This window comes from Odontesthes bonariensis, chromosome 5 (assembly GCF_027942865.1).
Source record: "Odontesthes bonariensis isolate fOdoBon6 chromosome 5, fOdoBon6.hap1, whole genome shotgun sequence".
Lineage (NCBI taxonomy): Eukaryota > Metazoa > Chordata > Actinopteri > Atheriniformes > Atherinopsidae > Odontesthes > Odontesthes bonariensis.
In genome coordinates, this window is record NC_134510.1 from 22,553,095 (window position 1) to 22,569,377 (window position 16,283).

Here is a 16,283-nt window from a genome sequence, read left to right on the forward strand (position 1 = left end):
TTGACAAAAGTAGATTAAAACTCAACAGGGAGGGGCTTTTTAAAAAGTGTAATTTTTCCCATTCAAAGGTTAGCAAACACATGGTTTCTCATTGGTGACCACTTTTCAACAGCCATCACATAATTCATAAATGAAAGAATTCATTAATGAAATAAAGATTAGTCTTATTATTTCACGAGGGATGCTGCAGTCACTACACCATTTGGTTGCTTTTGCTTCACGATTACTCACTTGACCCTTAAAAGGAAGTCTAGAATAATGACAAATAACTATTAAGATTTTGCAGGAAAAGACAAAGTTTAGACTCAGACGTTTTTGTGACATTTTTAGGTAATGAATACACTACAAGCAAGATTATCACTCTTCTCAAATGTTTTCAGTTCTAATACTTCAGTTTTAATTTTCTCCTGAAAACATTCGAAACAGCTCAAAAGCTTCAGTCCCCGCCAAATGAAAGTTCATCCTCAAACCTGGTCATTTATGTTTCATTTTGGCAACAACTGTGAGTTATTTTGAAAGGCTAATTAGTCCGTTTTCCGGTTGTTTTTACCTCTTTGACACACTACTTACTAGTTTGGCAGCTTTTTTTGTAGCTGAGCGCTAAACCGCGTCCTCTGTTGGTTACAGTTCCTGTAAAGCCCCAATCATTGGTTTTAGCGTAGATGTACACGTCTTGTGATTATTATGTTTAGCATTTTATTTCTTGCATTACTTTGGGTCCCTTTTTGTATCACTAATCTCTCAGTCGAATAAGATGCATAAAGGTTACTTGTCTAGACCTATCTAATTGTGTCTCCACGCATAGAACTATGATCTTACATAAGCCCAAATCAGAACAATCCTATTAATGCTGAACTACTTCAGCTCACAGTGATTCTTGCAAAGTGGAATTAATGACAGCATAATTCAATAGTGAAGTCAATGATGCCACTTGTCTGTGTGGGCACACTGACTTTAAAAATCCCCATATTTGTTTCTATTGAATGCACTCCAGATGCTAAAGATAAACTGGTTGGTCATGAACAGAACCAGGAAGGACTGTTGTACTTGAACCGAAAAAACATCAAAAGCCCTTATAGAGTTTTATGGTTTGTTTTCCTTGGCAGGTCCTTAGGACAGAGCCCAGTCTTACAACGCATGCCAAGAGTTATGAATATTCATTTACTTTGCCAACTTTCTGCTCAGTGTAAACAATGAGTGGGCTGTTAACGTTTCGAGAAAAACTCCACTCCTGTTCAGATCCAGGTGAGATTTTCCTTTGATCTTTGCATGTTATCAAGACATAAACTGTTCCTTTATGCACTGCACCCACTACGCCACATGTTGCTGTCACAGAAAAATATGTGCTTGACCTTGTTATTGTTGACTTTTATTACTTAAAACAGAGGCGCTCTGCATGGAGGTACAAAATATACTCTGCTACCAAGTCCTCATCTTATTTTGTGCAATGGTGGTAATGTATAGCACAACAGTGTCCCAGTTACACTCTCATTACTTGACGAATATGGAGTTCTGTTATTGCTCTTCTTCCGTCCCGTTATTTCATCTGCTGTGACTCCTCACAAATGCGGGACTCTCAGATCATCGTCTGCTGTTGACAGGATACGCAGACATTTGCTTTGCCCACTCGTGGCAGCTGCCTTTGATCCCACTTGCTGTGCCTAATTATCACCATTTCTTCCTGCAGCCTGACTCCCAGGATTCTGCCTCTTTAGAACATACCTTTCCCTCATCCTCTTTCTCCTACACCTTGTACCATCCTGCTTAAATGGCTGTCAGACGTATGGGACACAGAAATTTTAAAAGAAATGAGAAGCATCGGTGTCTGACACAACAATTTTGACTGGAAACTGAGTTGTGGGGTTGTCTTTTAGGGGCAATGTTTGGATAAAAGCAGTGGTTTATGATCAAAGGTTGTTGTGTTGATGAAGAATTGGAAAAACCCTGGCAGCGTACGTTTTATAGACTCTCATTATGTTTTTGTGCAGAGGATGAGGATCATTATGCCAGCAAAAGTGAGGGGTATTTCTAAACTTGATTTAATCGATGAATCATGAACCTTTGAAGCCAACAATGTGCATTATAACCCCTTTAAACTTAAGAGAAATGAGTGATAGTTTCCATAGTTTGTTTGCAGCTCTGCTAAGGTTCCTTTTAACATACCTATAAGTATTTACGTTAATCCCCTCCCTGTTTGAATCACCATTGGCACATGCAAAGATATTCCATTGCTTTCAGCAATGTACCTGAACGAGGGTTGAAAGGATAAACATTAGACTGTTTGTTTTGTTTGGAGTTTTCTGACATTTTAAAGCTGCTTGAAACAGTGATAAAATCCTGTAACAATAAGGCTTTTGACTTTTCTTCCTTCTCTGGCTTGATTGCCTTTTAGCAGCTGCCTGTTTTTTGGACAGACTACAGTTGAAAGAAAAAGGCCTCCAGACAGAGCAATTATGGTTTTATTTACCGGGCTGATCCCGTAGCTCTCCCTTTTCTCTCCACTTTGTGATCATTGATCAGATAAAGGCTGGGCTTCTTCCTGTGATTTATCTTGCACAAAAATATCTTTAATGAATTAAATTAGCAGGCAGCAAACAATTAGGTGTAAAACATACTGTGGCATTAAAGGGATCATTCATACATACAGCAGTTGTGTCTCACTAACGAGGGTAATTGTGTGAGGGGAAATCCATTCAGGGATGGTTTTTATTTGAATACAAACTTTGCGCTTTATCTTAATGATAGACCTGTGACAGGAAAAATCTACTACACCAATAAAACACCTAATATGTTGTATAAATAACCCAGGGGGTCCTTCAAAAAAGATGACAGTGATTGGACTGGGTATGTCTGAAGCGTGTGAATAAAGATGACTTCAATGTTTCCCTTCCTTTCACATTCAGGAACAGCCCACAGGATCCACCTTTGAAGTGGAATGAAAAAGCATTGCCAACAACAAACAAAGGGCACATTGTCTGAACCCGGCAGCTGACATGCAGAGCACCAGAGCATTCACAGAATGCAAAACATGTTCATGTGAACAATGGGGCCACTGATCAGTTCATGTAAACTGTGCATGGGACTGATACATTTCCAAAGCCAGTCGTCCTTCAGCTGCTTTGTTTTGAAGTAGAGTTTGTGCCCATCACATGTAAACACTCATGGTCAAACATTATAAACATGTGCCACCGTGAGTCCACGTTCAGATGCCCGTTATTGTGGCGTAATATCTGCAAATTAAGTCGCACCCTGAGCGAGTTTTTACTTCCAGTCACAGTGGGGCGTTTTGGGATATAACTAGTTATTCAGATAGATTACAGGAGAGGGGCTCAAGCTTTGCTGGAATCTGATTTTATTATTTTTACCATTTTGACTTATTGCCCTTACTATGATTACCTTCGAACTCATAAAATATACTGATAAAAAAAAAAAAAAGTATTTCAGATATCAAACTGTATAGCAGCATCTGTGCGCCACCAAGTGGTGCTTCGATGTGTTAAACCTCCAAAATTCCTACGTGCACTGAAGCAATCAAAGAAACAGGAGTACAAACAACTGTTTATTACAATGTTATATACAAATATGCAATGAACATCCAAATTCAGAGTTTAAATAGAATTTGATGTTGCTGTAAACACAGAAGTGATGTAGAAATAAAACATAAAAATAAAAACCAAGCTTGGAATACTTTGAATGAAAAAATGGGGGGGGGTACATGAACATGCATAACATCCAAGAGAGAGGATGCATACACATCAGATCAGAGCCAAGAAAGTATGACCAGGTTACAAGAGCATTGAAAACCACAGAAATGGGAAAAAGAAAGACACATAACAGCCGTAATGCATTGTATCATGTTCACCTCATTCAGATAACTGGTTTTCTGTTAGAGAAGAAGCAACCATTTCAAATCAGATAAGAACAGCAAAACAAGTAACTAATGACAATAACACATGGCAAAAAAAATAAAAATGTCTTCATTAAAAAAATAAAAGCTGACTTTGTTGGTTAAAGCTGTTGAATATAAAACATCAAAACAGTGGGAGTGAAGACAAGCAAACATAGAAAATTCAAGCATTAGGAACCAAATCTGAAACCACAAGTCCTGAATTAATACAGACACTTCCTTGAGTCTTTTGCATATTAGCACTGACAAGATTTCCTGAATGAAGACTTTAATGGTAAAGATAGTATTTGTTAAAACAATATTTTAGATCTAGTGCGACCAAATGAACGCATTAAGCTTAAAAAAAACAAACAAAAATGATGTAAGATTAACAGCTGTGAACAATCGCGTGTCAGCCTTTGGGCATTGTGAGAAGCTCAGACACCATTGACCAGATCAGCCGTTTCCTCCCTCTGTTTATCCACTGCTTTGCTCAAAGCCTCCAGAAACTGTTCAAGAGTTATCGATGGTGCCTGCAGACAAACAAACTACATTAAAATCAATCATGTCTCATTTGTACGATGCAAAAACTAAAAAAAAAGAAAAGAAAAGAAATGCTTACCTTTACAAAGAGTGCATGGGCCAGAAATGGTAGCTTCCTGAGGGCTCTTCCACTCAAGCCTTTGCTTTTTCTGGAAAAGAAAAGAAAAACAAAGTATGAGCCTGCGGCTCCCGCTGGCAGTCCATGTTATGATGAGCAGTGATGGTGTGATTTGGGTGCTATGCATTACTGGAATGTGTACTCACAGGGCAATGCTCCTCAGGTTCAGACTGTGTTCGGACACCTCACTCTGAGCAAAGCCCATAGTTTCGAGCTCATACATGGTAAACAGCTGCTGTCGGGGGTAGATGATCTGGCACTGCAGATATCACGACAGCAAAAAATGAAGCTCGTTGGATTGCACGTGTTGCTCCTTGCACATCATCACAGTGAACTTAATACGATGGTTTGTTTCAAAACCCTTCTGGGATTCCAATTAAGTTGGATCTGTTTTTGTAAGATGCTGAGGTTTGTTTTGAGTAGTGGAAATGACGGGCTAATGAGATCATAAACACTCTTGAAATGATTTATTAGTTTAGTTTCATTAGTAGTATTTATATTAGTTTAAACTCTTATCTAAGTGAGCATTAATCTTTTTTTAATTTCCTATGCCCCTATTGATAATAAATCATGTGATATAGCAGGGTATGCATCGGGGCTGGCATGTTGTGATTGACAAGCCACTACTTGGTGTAGTTTCAGCAGTGGTCAGTCAGAGCCACAGAGAGCTCCTAACTTAAAGTTTCAGAAGACCAAGCTGACCGCACTTCTTTTGATATATGTCCCATTGACTATGTCCATCTGTGTCTGCATACCCAGTAGCTGCTATAATACTGTCTTGTGTATAATTTCCCAGCTGGGCTGTTTCTATTGAGAAAAATACATTCTTAAGCTTTGAAATATATGTAAAGTCGGCATGCGTTCCGTAACAAAAGAATAATAACTTGAAGCAACTGTTGCCGAATTTGCACGGTCACCTTCATCAGCTCCTCAAGGCAAGAGAGGTAGATGTTATAGATGCCTTTCTCAGACGGGGGCCCGATGTACTGCTTGATGTCGGCTCTGTCCACAAATGCCAAGTCAATCTTATCTGTCACATTGGAGGTTGTCAGGATCACCACGTTGGGATGCCTAAATAAAAGCCCCAAAGACAACACGAAACAAATATGTATGTGAACCAAACCGTGGAGGAATTTTCCAGGATAGTGAAAATAATCAAAAGTGACACTAAGAAGGAAAATGATCTTTCTAATTTCATGCAACTTAAGTGAAGACTTCGAAGAAGGCGCTCCGGTTTCTGACCTTTTGATCTGGTCCAGCTGAGTGAGGACAGAGTTGACCACTCGAATAGCATCCGAGGGCTCCGTTCCTGCCTGGCAGGCACTCCTTGCTGCTGTCAGACTCTCCACCTAGTCATCGCAAAACAGGTCAGCAAAAAGCAGCGAACTGGGTTGACAAGAAGGCTTAAGTGAATTCTAGATTCATTTTCAGGGTATTTCCCACGCAGCAGATTTCACCTCATCAATCAGAACAAACACGAGAGCGTCTTTGTCGTCGATCAGTTGTTGGATCTTTTGAAACATCTTTGTGACCAGCTTACCACTCTGTAACAAAGAGACATAATAACCTCCAAAAATAAACCACAAAACACCTCCTAAAACATCCTCCAGTTAAACCATTTCATACAAAAGAAGCCAGGTGTACCTCTGAGAACCACTTTGAGAATAAGCTGTGGCTGTTTATCTCCACAAATTGGCCATAAGAATACCTGCAGGGAGAAAAGTGCATGTCAGAATGAAAAGAGCAGGTGCAGCTGAAACTGAAGGCTTTTCACTGAGATGGCAGTTATCTTACCGGCTTGACAGTCTGATTGACAGTTTTTGGGCAAGAGCTTTGCACAGTGATGTTTTCCCTGTGCCTGGAGGTCCTAAATGAGCACAGACACAAATGGATTAATCATTTTTTTGTTTTCTTTTACAGACGTCTTCTGAAAGCTTCTCAATAAAGTTCTAATTAACTTACCATGAAGCAACACAACGCGATTCCATGAAATCAGGTTGCTGTCCACATTTTTGTCTGAGAAGTAAATTGTTGTTGTGACATAATCCAGGAGCTGAAGGAAAATGTCAACGAAGTAAAGTTAAGCTGTACGTAAAGTTATGCGGTTACTTTCCCTCCCTCCTCAGCTGCTGTACATAGCTTTACCTTGAATTTAACTCCAGTCTCATATACAAGACTTTCCCAGATTCCGTGGAATTCAGCTGTCAAAAAGCAGATCAAGTCATTGAGGGGTAATATTCAGATAAGGTCAACATTTAATGAGCCAATCACTTGATGTGAAGTATGTTCGCCACACTACTAGATATGCAGCTTGTTATAGCACCTGATGTGGAAATACGGCAAATGTAATAGCAAATGTAATGTAACTGTTTGTAAGAGTAAAAGGTGGTTTTCATACACGTGGAGTTCAGTGTTAGAGGGCAAGTTTTGCTCATGTTGGACTTACATGGTAAATTCATAGATTCCAGATTCCCACAGCAGCAAAAAAAAACAAATAGCCGACAGAAACGCATCAAACTACTCCAGCTGTGTAATTAAGGCCACTGGAATGGCTTCATATTCTAAACATTTTTCAACCATATCTATTTCACCACAGGCTCTTTACACAGAACTCCTCATGCATTAGAGGAGAGTGTTTTCTAATACGCCGAGGGTCTTCAATCAGTGTATTCAATCATGTTTTTGGTAAAAATACAATGGTTTGCAACATACTGGGCATATACATGAATGATTCAATGAATACATTAATCTGTGATGGAACAACAAACGGTTAACAGGCACCTATGAAGGCTACAGGGAGCGTCCTCCAGGCCTTTCCTCTTTTTTTAAAAATTGCTCATGATGGAAGGACAATGTTTTCCAATCACATGGGTTATTTTTTCATTTTACAAGGACACCCCGGGTAGAGTTTAACCTCTTTACTTGCACTTAAGAGTTATCTATCAATGTGTAGCTACTTTTGCAAAATCCACAATATTCAATCGCACCTGCTGGCAGCAACCAATGATTAGCTGCTGAAAGCTCCTCATCCTCCTCCAAACTGAGCATGCTGGGCCCATCCTCATTCAGGGTGAAGATGTGAATGAAGACGGAGCAGCTCTTTAAATCAATCGGCTAAATGGGGAGCAGATCAACCAAAAAGAAAAAATGCTGTTAGGTATTGCGTAAAAAGGTCACAAAATACTCAGAAAAGCAAATCAGCACAACAGACCTGCGTTATCATTTCCTCAAGGTCAACTATAGCCACAGACTCCACATTCTTCCGAAGGAATTCCTCATCAAACTCCGTCCATCTGTAGTTGCCAAAAACCATGCTGTGTCGATTCAGTAGATCCTGAACATACATCCTCACCTCAGGCAGTTTAGCTGTGCTGAAACACACAAGAAAGCATGGATCTACACTCACTGGCAACATTATTGTGAACACTTTATTAGTAGCCGGGTGGACATCCTTTTGTCAACAGAACTGCCTTAACTTCTTTGGAAGCATGTATTCGATAAAGTGTCGGGAAGTTTTGTCCAGAGATTTAGATTGTTGTGGATTTTTGGACAAGACCTTTAACTTGTAACTGCTGTGTTGCACGGCATCCCAAATCTGAGATAAGAACGCATTTGAATGGAGAGGACACCAGCATGAGATTACACAAGCCATTATAAAATAAATTAAAGGACATTGGGAAGAAAAAATATTTCGACTGGATGGGACAAATATTCAGTTGGTACACGGGGGTTATAAATGGGCAAAAATAACACGGCTTCAGTGGTTGATACAAGGTACAATGGCTTCAACCCATCAGTTTCTTTTAATGCAAGTTGTGACACTATCCGGATGCTTTGTCCGAACTTGAACAGACTGTTATTCAGCCATGTCTGGGTAAATGCACTGACTATATTACACGTATTTGGATGACCGAGTATTTGCTTTACCAAGTAATTGACATTTCAAGTTACCAGTGGATAAACTGCATACTGATTTATCCAACTGTAACAGACCTACTGCCTTGATGTCAGCCTAACCGTAACCATGTTTGTTAGATTATTGCACTGAAAGGTTGTGTGGGTTTATCTGGTGTCCTGCGTGGCTCCTATAACTCACCTGAGAGATTTAACGTGGACCTCCACGTTTATGTTTTGTTTGTTTGTCACCTCCATTCTGTCACCCTCCATTCTTCTACAACTGAAGACACCAGAACATTCAGATATTTAACAACAGCGTTTGTCCGACACAGAGCTCAATTTAATATGTCCTGTATTTCACGACATTTATGTGTCGTGAAATGCGTTAGCTAACTAGCTAACCTATGCGCATTATCAATGTTCAAGTTAGCTTAATATATCAACAGTTTGCTACATTGACAAAAAGACAAAACTCACCTTAGAGCATTTACGCTGTCAAAGTGACAACTTGCATCAACCAAAATCTTTGTAGCTACCAACTATTGACGGTGTGCTGTGTTGTCAGAAAGGCGACAGTCAGTCGAATTCAGCGCGCTGATTTCTTTAACCGGAAACACAATATTAGCTGTTGGGTTCAACATCCGTACCTCTTGTTCTTGTTGCTAACGCTGTTAGCTCGTTTCAATCAGTTAGCGACAGGTACCAGTGTAACTGGAGTAAATATAAAAACTTCAACTGTAAAGACGAAGACATGGGGAAAAAACACAAGAAACACAAACCGGAATGGATAACAGTTGGTGGTACCTGATTACATATTTTTCTGTTAGCTTTAGCTGCACCGTTTTTATTCCAGCTAGCTTTATGCTAGCTAGCTTGCTCAGTTTAGCTGGACAGCTCAGCTGGACGAGACCGCAAATTTTGAATTACTCTTTGTAAAACTCAACCATGATCTCCTAACACCGGGCTCTGCTCCGCTTTTCAGCTGCGGGTTGCAAAGGTTTCTGCTAAAAAAATAGATAAATAAATAAATAAGGGGAGACACAACAGTTGAAAAGGGACTTTAAATCATATCCGTGAGAACTAAAACCATGAACGTTATTTTTTGTCATTGTCCGTTTTCTAAAGTTAAGGGTTTATGTATATATATATATATATATATATATATACATATGTATGTAATAGCAGAAAATATGATCATTGAATTTGTAGTTGAAATTCTGAACATTTGATTGAACATGTAAACATTAAACCCTGAACCATCACTGTGGTGTCTCCCTTTAATCTGTTAGTTACAGTGTTTTGCGGTGCTCGTACAGCATATTTAGTTAGTAAACTAGAGAGGTTACATCAGATTTTCACGTTTCGAGTTGACTTTTTAATTTTCTTTAAACTGGATTTTAAAGAAACTTAAACACAGATCACATTACAACTGAGTCACACAATAGTTGAACATTGTCTACAGACATCAGTCCATCAACTTTTATTTTACATAATAGATATTCTGATGTGATATTTTGATGTTTAAAAAGGCAAGTTTGTAAAGTAAGACGTGTATTAAGAGCGGTTAAAGTGTTTTAATGTATGTCAACCACGAAAAGAACAGATGGAAGCAAAACAGAATCAAATTTAGATAGCTGAGGGAAGCTCTAGATTATTTTTCAAGTGTTTTTTTTTTCAGCTTGCAGGTGTCCCTTTAGTAGGAATTGATTTTAAAGTGATCAGAATTTAAAGGCATCAACGAAGAATAGAATAGATCAAATGCTGAGTTTGTCACACCTCGTAGAGCGCGAAGGACACCGGCCTTATTCGTACAGCTCAAAATGAATAAGTCTAATAAGTGCAGATGGATACTTCTCTACTTATGTCTCAGATGTGAACATAATAGCCCCTCACTCGAAAATAACTTCGTCATTGCTTGCTTTGGTTGTAGACTTTGAGGACAAAGCTCTTGAGAAGCCCTTGAAGATCAAGCTCAAAGTTGGAGGAAGTGAGGTGACAGAGCTGTCGGGGTCAGGCCATGACTCCAGCTATTACGATGACCGGTCGGACCATGAGCGAGAGCGCCACAAAGACAAGAAGAAAAAGAAGAAGAAAAAGTCTGAAAAAGATAAAGACAAATATGTGGACGACGAGGAGAGAAGGCGACGGAAGGTTGGTACGCAGAAGTAAAGTGCTCCGTGTGATATGTGCGTTATTTTGTATTTTAATTTGAAAAATCACCTCACAGGAGGAAAAAAGGAAGAAGAGAGAACGAGAGCAGAATGAGGCAGAGGCAGCGGCCGCCACTGCAGCAAGTGCCAGCGGGCCTGTTGAACCATTCACACTGTCGAAAAGTCTAGCTATCGGATTAGAGGTGAGAAAACCTCGCCTGCGATTCTGAGCAATAAATTCCCAATCATCCCTTTGCTGAGTCATTGACATTCTGTGTCTATCTACCCAGCCAGAGGAGAAGAAGAAAAAGAAAGAGAGGTTTGAGATAGAGCCTGAAGTGGAGGAGTTTCACTCCTGTGTGAAGGTGGAAGTAGAACAGCAAGGAGACAGGCCGGTTAGATCCTGCCGCACACAACAAGGCAAGAGCGATGTCTATCAGCACAACATCAGATATATAGATTATTTTCTTATAAATGTGTGAGTAAATGGCTGGGATTTTTTTTTAATGTTTGCCCCATACAGAGAATGAGTCCACTCCTCGTCAACAACTGCTGGAGCACTTTTTGAGGCAGCTGCAGAGGTAAGGAACACTGATTAATTCCAATTTCTACACTGTTCCTGAGGAGGTTGAAGTATATTGCAGTAAACACTTTAAAAGTCCAAAAGCATTAAAGAAAAAAGAAAAAACGATGGGTGGGAAAACTCCTTCCAAACACAACTCTAACCCCACTGATGGACAATCTCTAGATAGACTGGGAGAATTCAACCCCCAAAACTGTGTGGGATGGATTGATGCTTGTCCCTGATGTTTTTGGAGGGAATCTTTCTTGTTCCAGCGTAAATGCCATCTAACACATTGAAACAAGAGGCTCGCTGTTGGCACATCAGTACGAAACGTGCAGAGTAGAAGCGAAGCATCTATGAGATACACATTTTTCTTTATCAAAATGCTCGTCTCGTGTACAGCGCCTTCCTTTGTCCAACCAACAGATCGATGAATTTATATAAACGCACACATTCCTCCGAAGGGAAATAACCCATTTGATCATGTCTTTCCTTTCGCCCCAGCAGGGCTATAAATAAAGCAAAATTTGCATTTGTTTGTGCTGGACAGTGTTCTAAACGTTGCTGCTTTGACGGTCACCGAACACGTGTTGCTGTTGAAGCAGCACAGTTGCAAGTTTTATTTTACCCCATTTTTTGAACAGATAGCGAGTCCTGTTGTGTCTGGGAAGTCAAAACAAAGGGTTATTTGCTTATTAACCTTAAAATGCAACATGTGGAATATGAATGAAGCTGCGTTGCAACGTTGTGTGGTTGATCAAAACGCAGCACGCTCACAAGATGGGAACAAAGTCTACACAAGTCTTAAAAACTGCTGCAGTGTTGGAAAAAGGGAAGGAAGAAAAAGCCATATGATGGTGCATCGCTTGTCTTTTCAGGAAAGATCCCCATGGATTCTTTGCGTTTCCAGTAACGGACGCAATTGCTCCCGGCTATTCGTCAATCATCAAACATCCCATGGATTTCAGCACCATGAAGGACAAAATTAGAAACAACGACTACAACACAGTCACAGAATTCAAGGTGAGGATGCCTTTCAAAGCGTTACCATATTCCGAGCGAGAGTTGGGGATGGTGACTATTTGTTATCGGAAAGCGATCGAGTTTGATGGGACTGAACATTTTTTGGCCCTCAGGCAGACTTTAAACTGATGTGCGACAATGCAATGGTTTACAACCGACCGGAGACTGTCTACTACAAGGCTGCCAAGAAACTGCTTCATACAGGATTCAAGATGATGAGCAAGGTATGATGTCACCTAAACTAAAGACCAAACACATTTCTTATGATCCCTGTTGAATAGAATATCAAATATTTCTCATGCATTAGACAGGATTATTGTTTTTTTTTTGTCTTATAGTCTCATACTTCATTTGAACTCATTTAGCACTGTCCATTCCTTGGATCTAAACATCATTCATGTTTTATTCACTTTTATGACTTAAGTTGCATGGTCACGGCAATTAATTATATGCCCATATTTTCACCCGACCACAGAGAACTTGGAGGTATCTGACAGTATTAATATTCCCGCTCGCGCTGTGATGGCTGCACATGTAGAAACGAAATAGAAAGTTTTTCAAAGCAGCTTCAACCGACACGTACGTTTTTTTATGAAACATATCCAAACATAAATGTAAACTGGACATGCGTGCCATTTCATTCTGCTGATAGCCAATGTGCCGGCTTTTCATTTGGAAAGCCTCTACAAATATAAATCTGAGATTAATTTGCCGATTCGTACGGGTCAGATTGAATTTGTGAATCCGAATAGGATTTAAGTCAGAAACAAACAAACGGAGGGATGTCTCATGGTGACGTCGCGGCATACGCAGTGAATCATGAAAGATATTCATAGAACGTTAACATTTTTAGCCACTTGATGCATCCAAATACTACTTATTTGGATTCAAAGTTAACACGGATTGACCGTCTTAAATGCGAGCTTAATTTGGCCAAACACCCTGCTGTACTGCACACTGTCCTGCCTCTCTGTCTTCTGTCACTTATGTCCCAATTCATTTGTTAACCATAGGCTGCCAGTTAAGGTGATGTTTTATTTGAATTGTTCGTCGATTCATTTCTTCCTCATCTGTGTCCAGGAGCGGCTTTTGGCTCTGAAGCGCAGCATGTCTTTCATGCAGGAGATGGACTACACCCAGCAGGCTGCCATTTTGGGAGATGAAGACCTGGCAGCCGACCTCCCTCCTCCAGAGACCATCCCCGTCCCCATGGAATCTGCAAAAAAGTCCAGAAAGCAACCAGTCAAAGACATGAAGGAAGTCATCAGGTGTTGGTCGCTTGTGCTTAAAATAAATCTGATTCTTTTTGCGTACATGTGTAAGGAACGACATAATGGTCTGAGAGGCCAGCAGGGCACGAGATGCTTTGTGAGTCTCGTTACACAACACCATGTCATTGTCATTTCTGTTGTCCCAGTTACCTGTTTGAGCCAGAGGGAAACGCCTGCAGCTTGACTGACAGCACGGCAGAGGAGCACGTTCTGGCACTGGTCGAACACTCTGCCGATGAAGCTCGGGACCGCATCAACCGATATATGCCAAACTCCAAGGTCCCCCAGTGTTTCTTATCCGTTAATACAATTCCAAACGCACGCATTGTTCCCACGAACTACACCATCACCTGTTTAATTTCATGAATCGCCACAGTAATAGACGGGCATCCACAATCAGAAATGCGCGAGAGTGACGAGAAATCACTTTTCCATTGGGCTGTTTGAACAGGTGTGCGCTCGTTACACCTCTTATGAAGGAAGTTTGGACTGACCTAATGTTGTCGCCGCTCTGTGCTTTTTTCAGATGGGTTACTTGCGTAAAGAACCAGATGGCTCTCTTTTATATACTGTTGTAAATCAGCTTGATCCCGATGCAGAAGGTTTGCTATCATTGCACAACCTGTTCAGTTTGTTTACTCAACATTAGTATGATGCTAATGTAAGAAACTTAAATTTGTTCATGTGTTGTTGTTTTTTCTTTGCAGAGGATGAGACGCATAAAGTGGACCTGAGTTCTCTCTCAAATAAGCTTTTGCCTGGATTAACAACGTTAGGCTTCAAAGATGACAGGAGACATAAAGGTAGGTCACCGTGTGCAGTTTTGTTGATTTGCTTCATTAATTAATAGCAATTACTAAACTACGCACAGATCTTTGGCTTTTCACGAAAGTTGCTTTCTTTTGCTTTTTTTTTAGTGACTTTTCTAAGCAGTGCCTACAACACCCAGAGCCTTCAGAAGAATTCCATCTTTCCAGACTTGCAGTCTGATGAGATCGACATGCTGTATTCAGCCTACGGAGATGACACGGGGGTACAGTGTGCTCTGAGGTAGGGTGGGGGGTTTTGTCAAAGGTGGAACTAAAACAATGAAAAGTCTCAAGAGATTAAGTCTCTAGTTGAGGTCTGCTTATAATTTTTGCTCAACTTTTTTCTAACCGCTTAAGTATACAGGACTTTGTCAAGGGGTGTGGAAGTGTCTCTAAGCATTGGGTCGATGGGCTTCTGGACAAGATGACGGCAGGCGATCATTTAAAAGCTGTCAATCAGATTCGACAGGTACAGTATTGTTTTTGTTTTTTCTCATTGATGGTATGGTTTTGACATTGACTGAAACCGGGCTTGTTTGATGAGGCTCTGCTATGTGAATGATTAGTTGTTGTTGTTTTTTTATGATGGATTTACATCTAAGAAAATGCGTGTTGCTAATCATACTAACTTTTCAGAAAAGAAACGTCATGCTGAAACCTGATGAAACCAAGTCCAGCATCTGTGACATGCAGGTACGCTGTCGTTCATCCAACACTTGTATTTAATGCTTAAGAAAGTAACAGTTTTCTTTGTTCCCACTGATTTGACTGTCGGATTTATGCTTGATATTTTTGCTCAGATGTCAGATGGCGCTGGCCTGGGAGAGAGCAGCTCAGTGCTGGACTTCATGTCAATGAAGAACTATCCTGATATGTCTCTGGATATTTCCATGCTCAACCCGTTAGGTGATTATCATCTAAGTCATAGCTTCATCAAGGGAGTAAGACGAGCAAGGTGGAGTCAGTGTGAACACAATCCGATCATGTTAATGCAGGACCGTGAGTAGAAGTAAGCATAAGCTTCCAGATATTAGGAGCTGTAAATAAAAAGTAAGACATCTTTCTCGGAAATGTTACAGTCAGTATAAACTGTACATAGTACGATAAGAAAACATAGTTGCACTATGGCTGGAAATTCATTAGAAGTGCATTTTGTTCCCTCTTTGTTTGTTCCATTTCCTTACGATGGTCTCACTTTTCCTCCATCCTCATCAGGGAAAACTGTTAAAAAAGAGCCGGGGAATGAGGACGCCCACCAGCATTTTGATGACGCGGACAAACTCCTGCAGGAGTTCCAGGAGGCTCAGGTGGACAGAGTTTGCTCCAGACCCTCATCCAACCTGTCCTCTCTTTCCAATGCCTCCGAAAGGGACCAGCACCACTTGGGTATCTAGAACAAGATCATTTCTTTGGTCGTTTTTGCTGAGTTAAAGATCACGTTTAGGGTGTAATCAGTCACTCCACTGCCACGACGTAAGAGCCATGTTTTCTTGTGTCCACAGGGAGCCCGTCACACCTGGGTGTAGGGGACCAGTCTGAAATGGTTCACGATCCCTACGAGTTCCTGCAGTCACCGGAGCCAGAGGGCACGACCAACAGCTGACCACACAAAGCTGTTCTGTTATGCTAGTGCTGACAACACCGAGTACTCACAGCTGGACTGTTTAAACACTGTGGATACAACAAGAGCTGCAGATTTGTTTTAAAGACTGAAAATAAGTGTATTGAATTGTAATTGTATGGTTTTGTATTAGGGAAACTCTTTAATAAAAGAAAAAGCTTGTACCTGTGTTCATAAGTGTGTGTGGTTCATTTAGCAAACAGTAACCTTTGAACAATTCATCTGCCTTTTGTGGCTTGTGAACAGTCTGCTAGCAGTACACGTCCAAAAATAATTATTTTGCTATTTGCATCTCATTTCCAGTTAAAGGATGTAAGAAAGTTCAGCTGCTGTGTAAACACACTGCTGAGTCTGGAGATTTCTACAGAAGTTCTCTCTCACCTGCAAGCTCAAACTTAAA

At 40.4% G+C, this 16,283-nt stretch overlaps 2 protein-coding genes across 4 annotated transcripts; one reads left to right on the forward strand and one right to left on the reverse strand.

Moving 5' to 3' along the window:
• Nucleotides 1-3,546: 3,546 nt before the first annotated feature.
• Nucleotides 3,547-9,034, reverse strand: trip13 (thyroid hormone receptor interactor 13). Of its 2 annotated transcripts, XM_075465380.1 has the most exons (14): nucleotides 8,922-9,034; nucleotides 8,644-8,724; nucleotides 7,759-7,918; nucleotides 7,535-7,661; nucleotides 6,693-6,748; nucleotides 6,510-6,600; nucleotides 6,342-6,414; nucleotides 6,192-6,255; nucleotides 6,005-6,091; nucleotides 5,790-5,896; nucleotides 5,465-5,618; nucleotides 4,694-4,806; nucleotides 4,509-4,578; nucleotides 3,547-4,419 (listed from the first exon to the last, which is right to left on the reverse strand). In XM_075465380.1, the coding sequence occupies exons 2-14, from the start codon at nucleotides 8,712-8,714 to the stop codon at nucleotides 4,324-4,326; spliced, it is 1,269 nt and encodes a 422-aa protein (XP_075321495.1). In that variant the 5' UTR covers nucleotides 8,715-8,724; nucleotides 8,922-9,034; the 3' UTR covers nucleotides 3,547-4,323. The 2 variants fall into 2 exon arrangements, with proteins under 2 accessions (XP_075321495.1, XP_075321496.1); XM_075465381.1 differs by lacking the exon at nucleotides 8,922-9,034 and having other exon boundaries at nucleotides 7,759-7,913.
• A 28-nt stretch (nucleotides 9,035-9,062) lies between these two features.
• On the forward strand, nucleotides 9,063-16,052 carry brd9 (bromodomain containing 9). 2 transcript variants are annotated; one of them, XM_075465378.1, is made up of 17 exons: nucleotides 9,063-9,244; nucleotides 10,375-10,595; nucleotides 10,672-10,797; nucleotides 10,885-11,014; nucleotides 11,118-11,175; nucleotides 12,038-12,182; nucleotides 12,296-12,406; nucleotides 13,263-13,450; nucleotides 13,600-13,732; nucleotides 13,980-14,055; nucleotides 14,161-14,256; nucleotides 14,371-14,503; nucleotides 14,620-14,731; nucleotides 14,899-14,955; nucleotides 15,063-15,168; nucleotides 15,478-15,648; nucleotides 15,765-16,052. In XM_075465378.1, exons 1-17 carry the CDS (start codon nucleotides 9,196-9,198, stop codon nucleotides 15,863-15,865), a joined length of 2,013 nt encoding a protein of 670 aa, XP_075321493.1. In that variant the 5' UTR covers nucleotides 9,063-9,195; the 3' UTR covers nucleotides 15,866-16,052. The 2 variants fall into 2 exon arrangements, with proteins under 2 accessions (XP_075321493.1, XP_075321494.1); XM_075465379.1 differs by having other exon boundaries at nucleotides 9,063-9,241.
• The last annotated feature ends 231 nt before the right edge of the window (nucleotides 16,053-16,283 follow it).

Excerpts from the sequence above, each read along its gene's own strand:
- trip13 (XM_075465380.1), bottom strand. The coding sequence starts at position 8,714 with ATGGAGGGTGACAGAATGGAGGTGACAAACAAACAAAACATAAACGTG. Across the intron at positions 6,415-6,509 it reads TCGCGTTGTGTTGCTTCATG|GACCTCCAGGCACAGGGAAA; the intron begins GTAAGTTAATTA and ends GTGCTCATTTAG. Across the intron at positions 4,807-5,464 it reads GCCTTGAGGAGCTGATGAAG|TGCCAGATCATCTACCCCCG; the intron begins GTGACCGTGCAA and ends TGATATCTGCAG.
- brd9 (XM_075465378.1), top strand. The coding sequence starts at position 9,196 with ATGGGGAAAAAACACAAGAAACACAAACCGGAATGGATAACAGTTGGT. Across the intron at positions 12,407-13,262 it reads GATTCAAGATGATGAGCAAG|GAGCGGCTTTTGGCTCTGAA; the intron begins GTATGATGTCAC and ends ATCTGTGTCCAG. Across the intron at positions 14,056-14,160 it reads GCTTGATCCCGATGCAGAAG|AGGATGAGACGCATAAAGTG; the intron begins GTTTGCTATCAT and ends TTTTCTTTGCAG.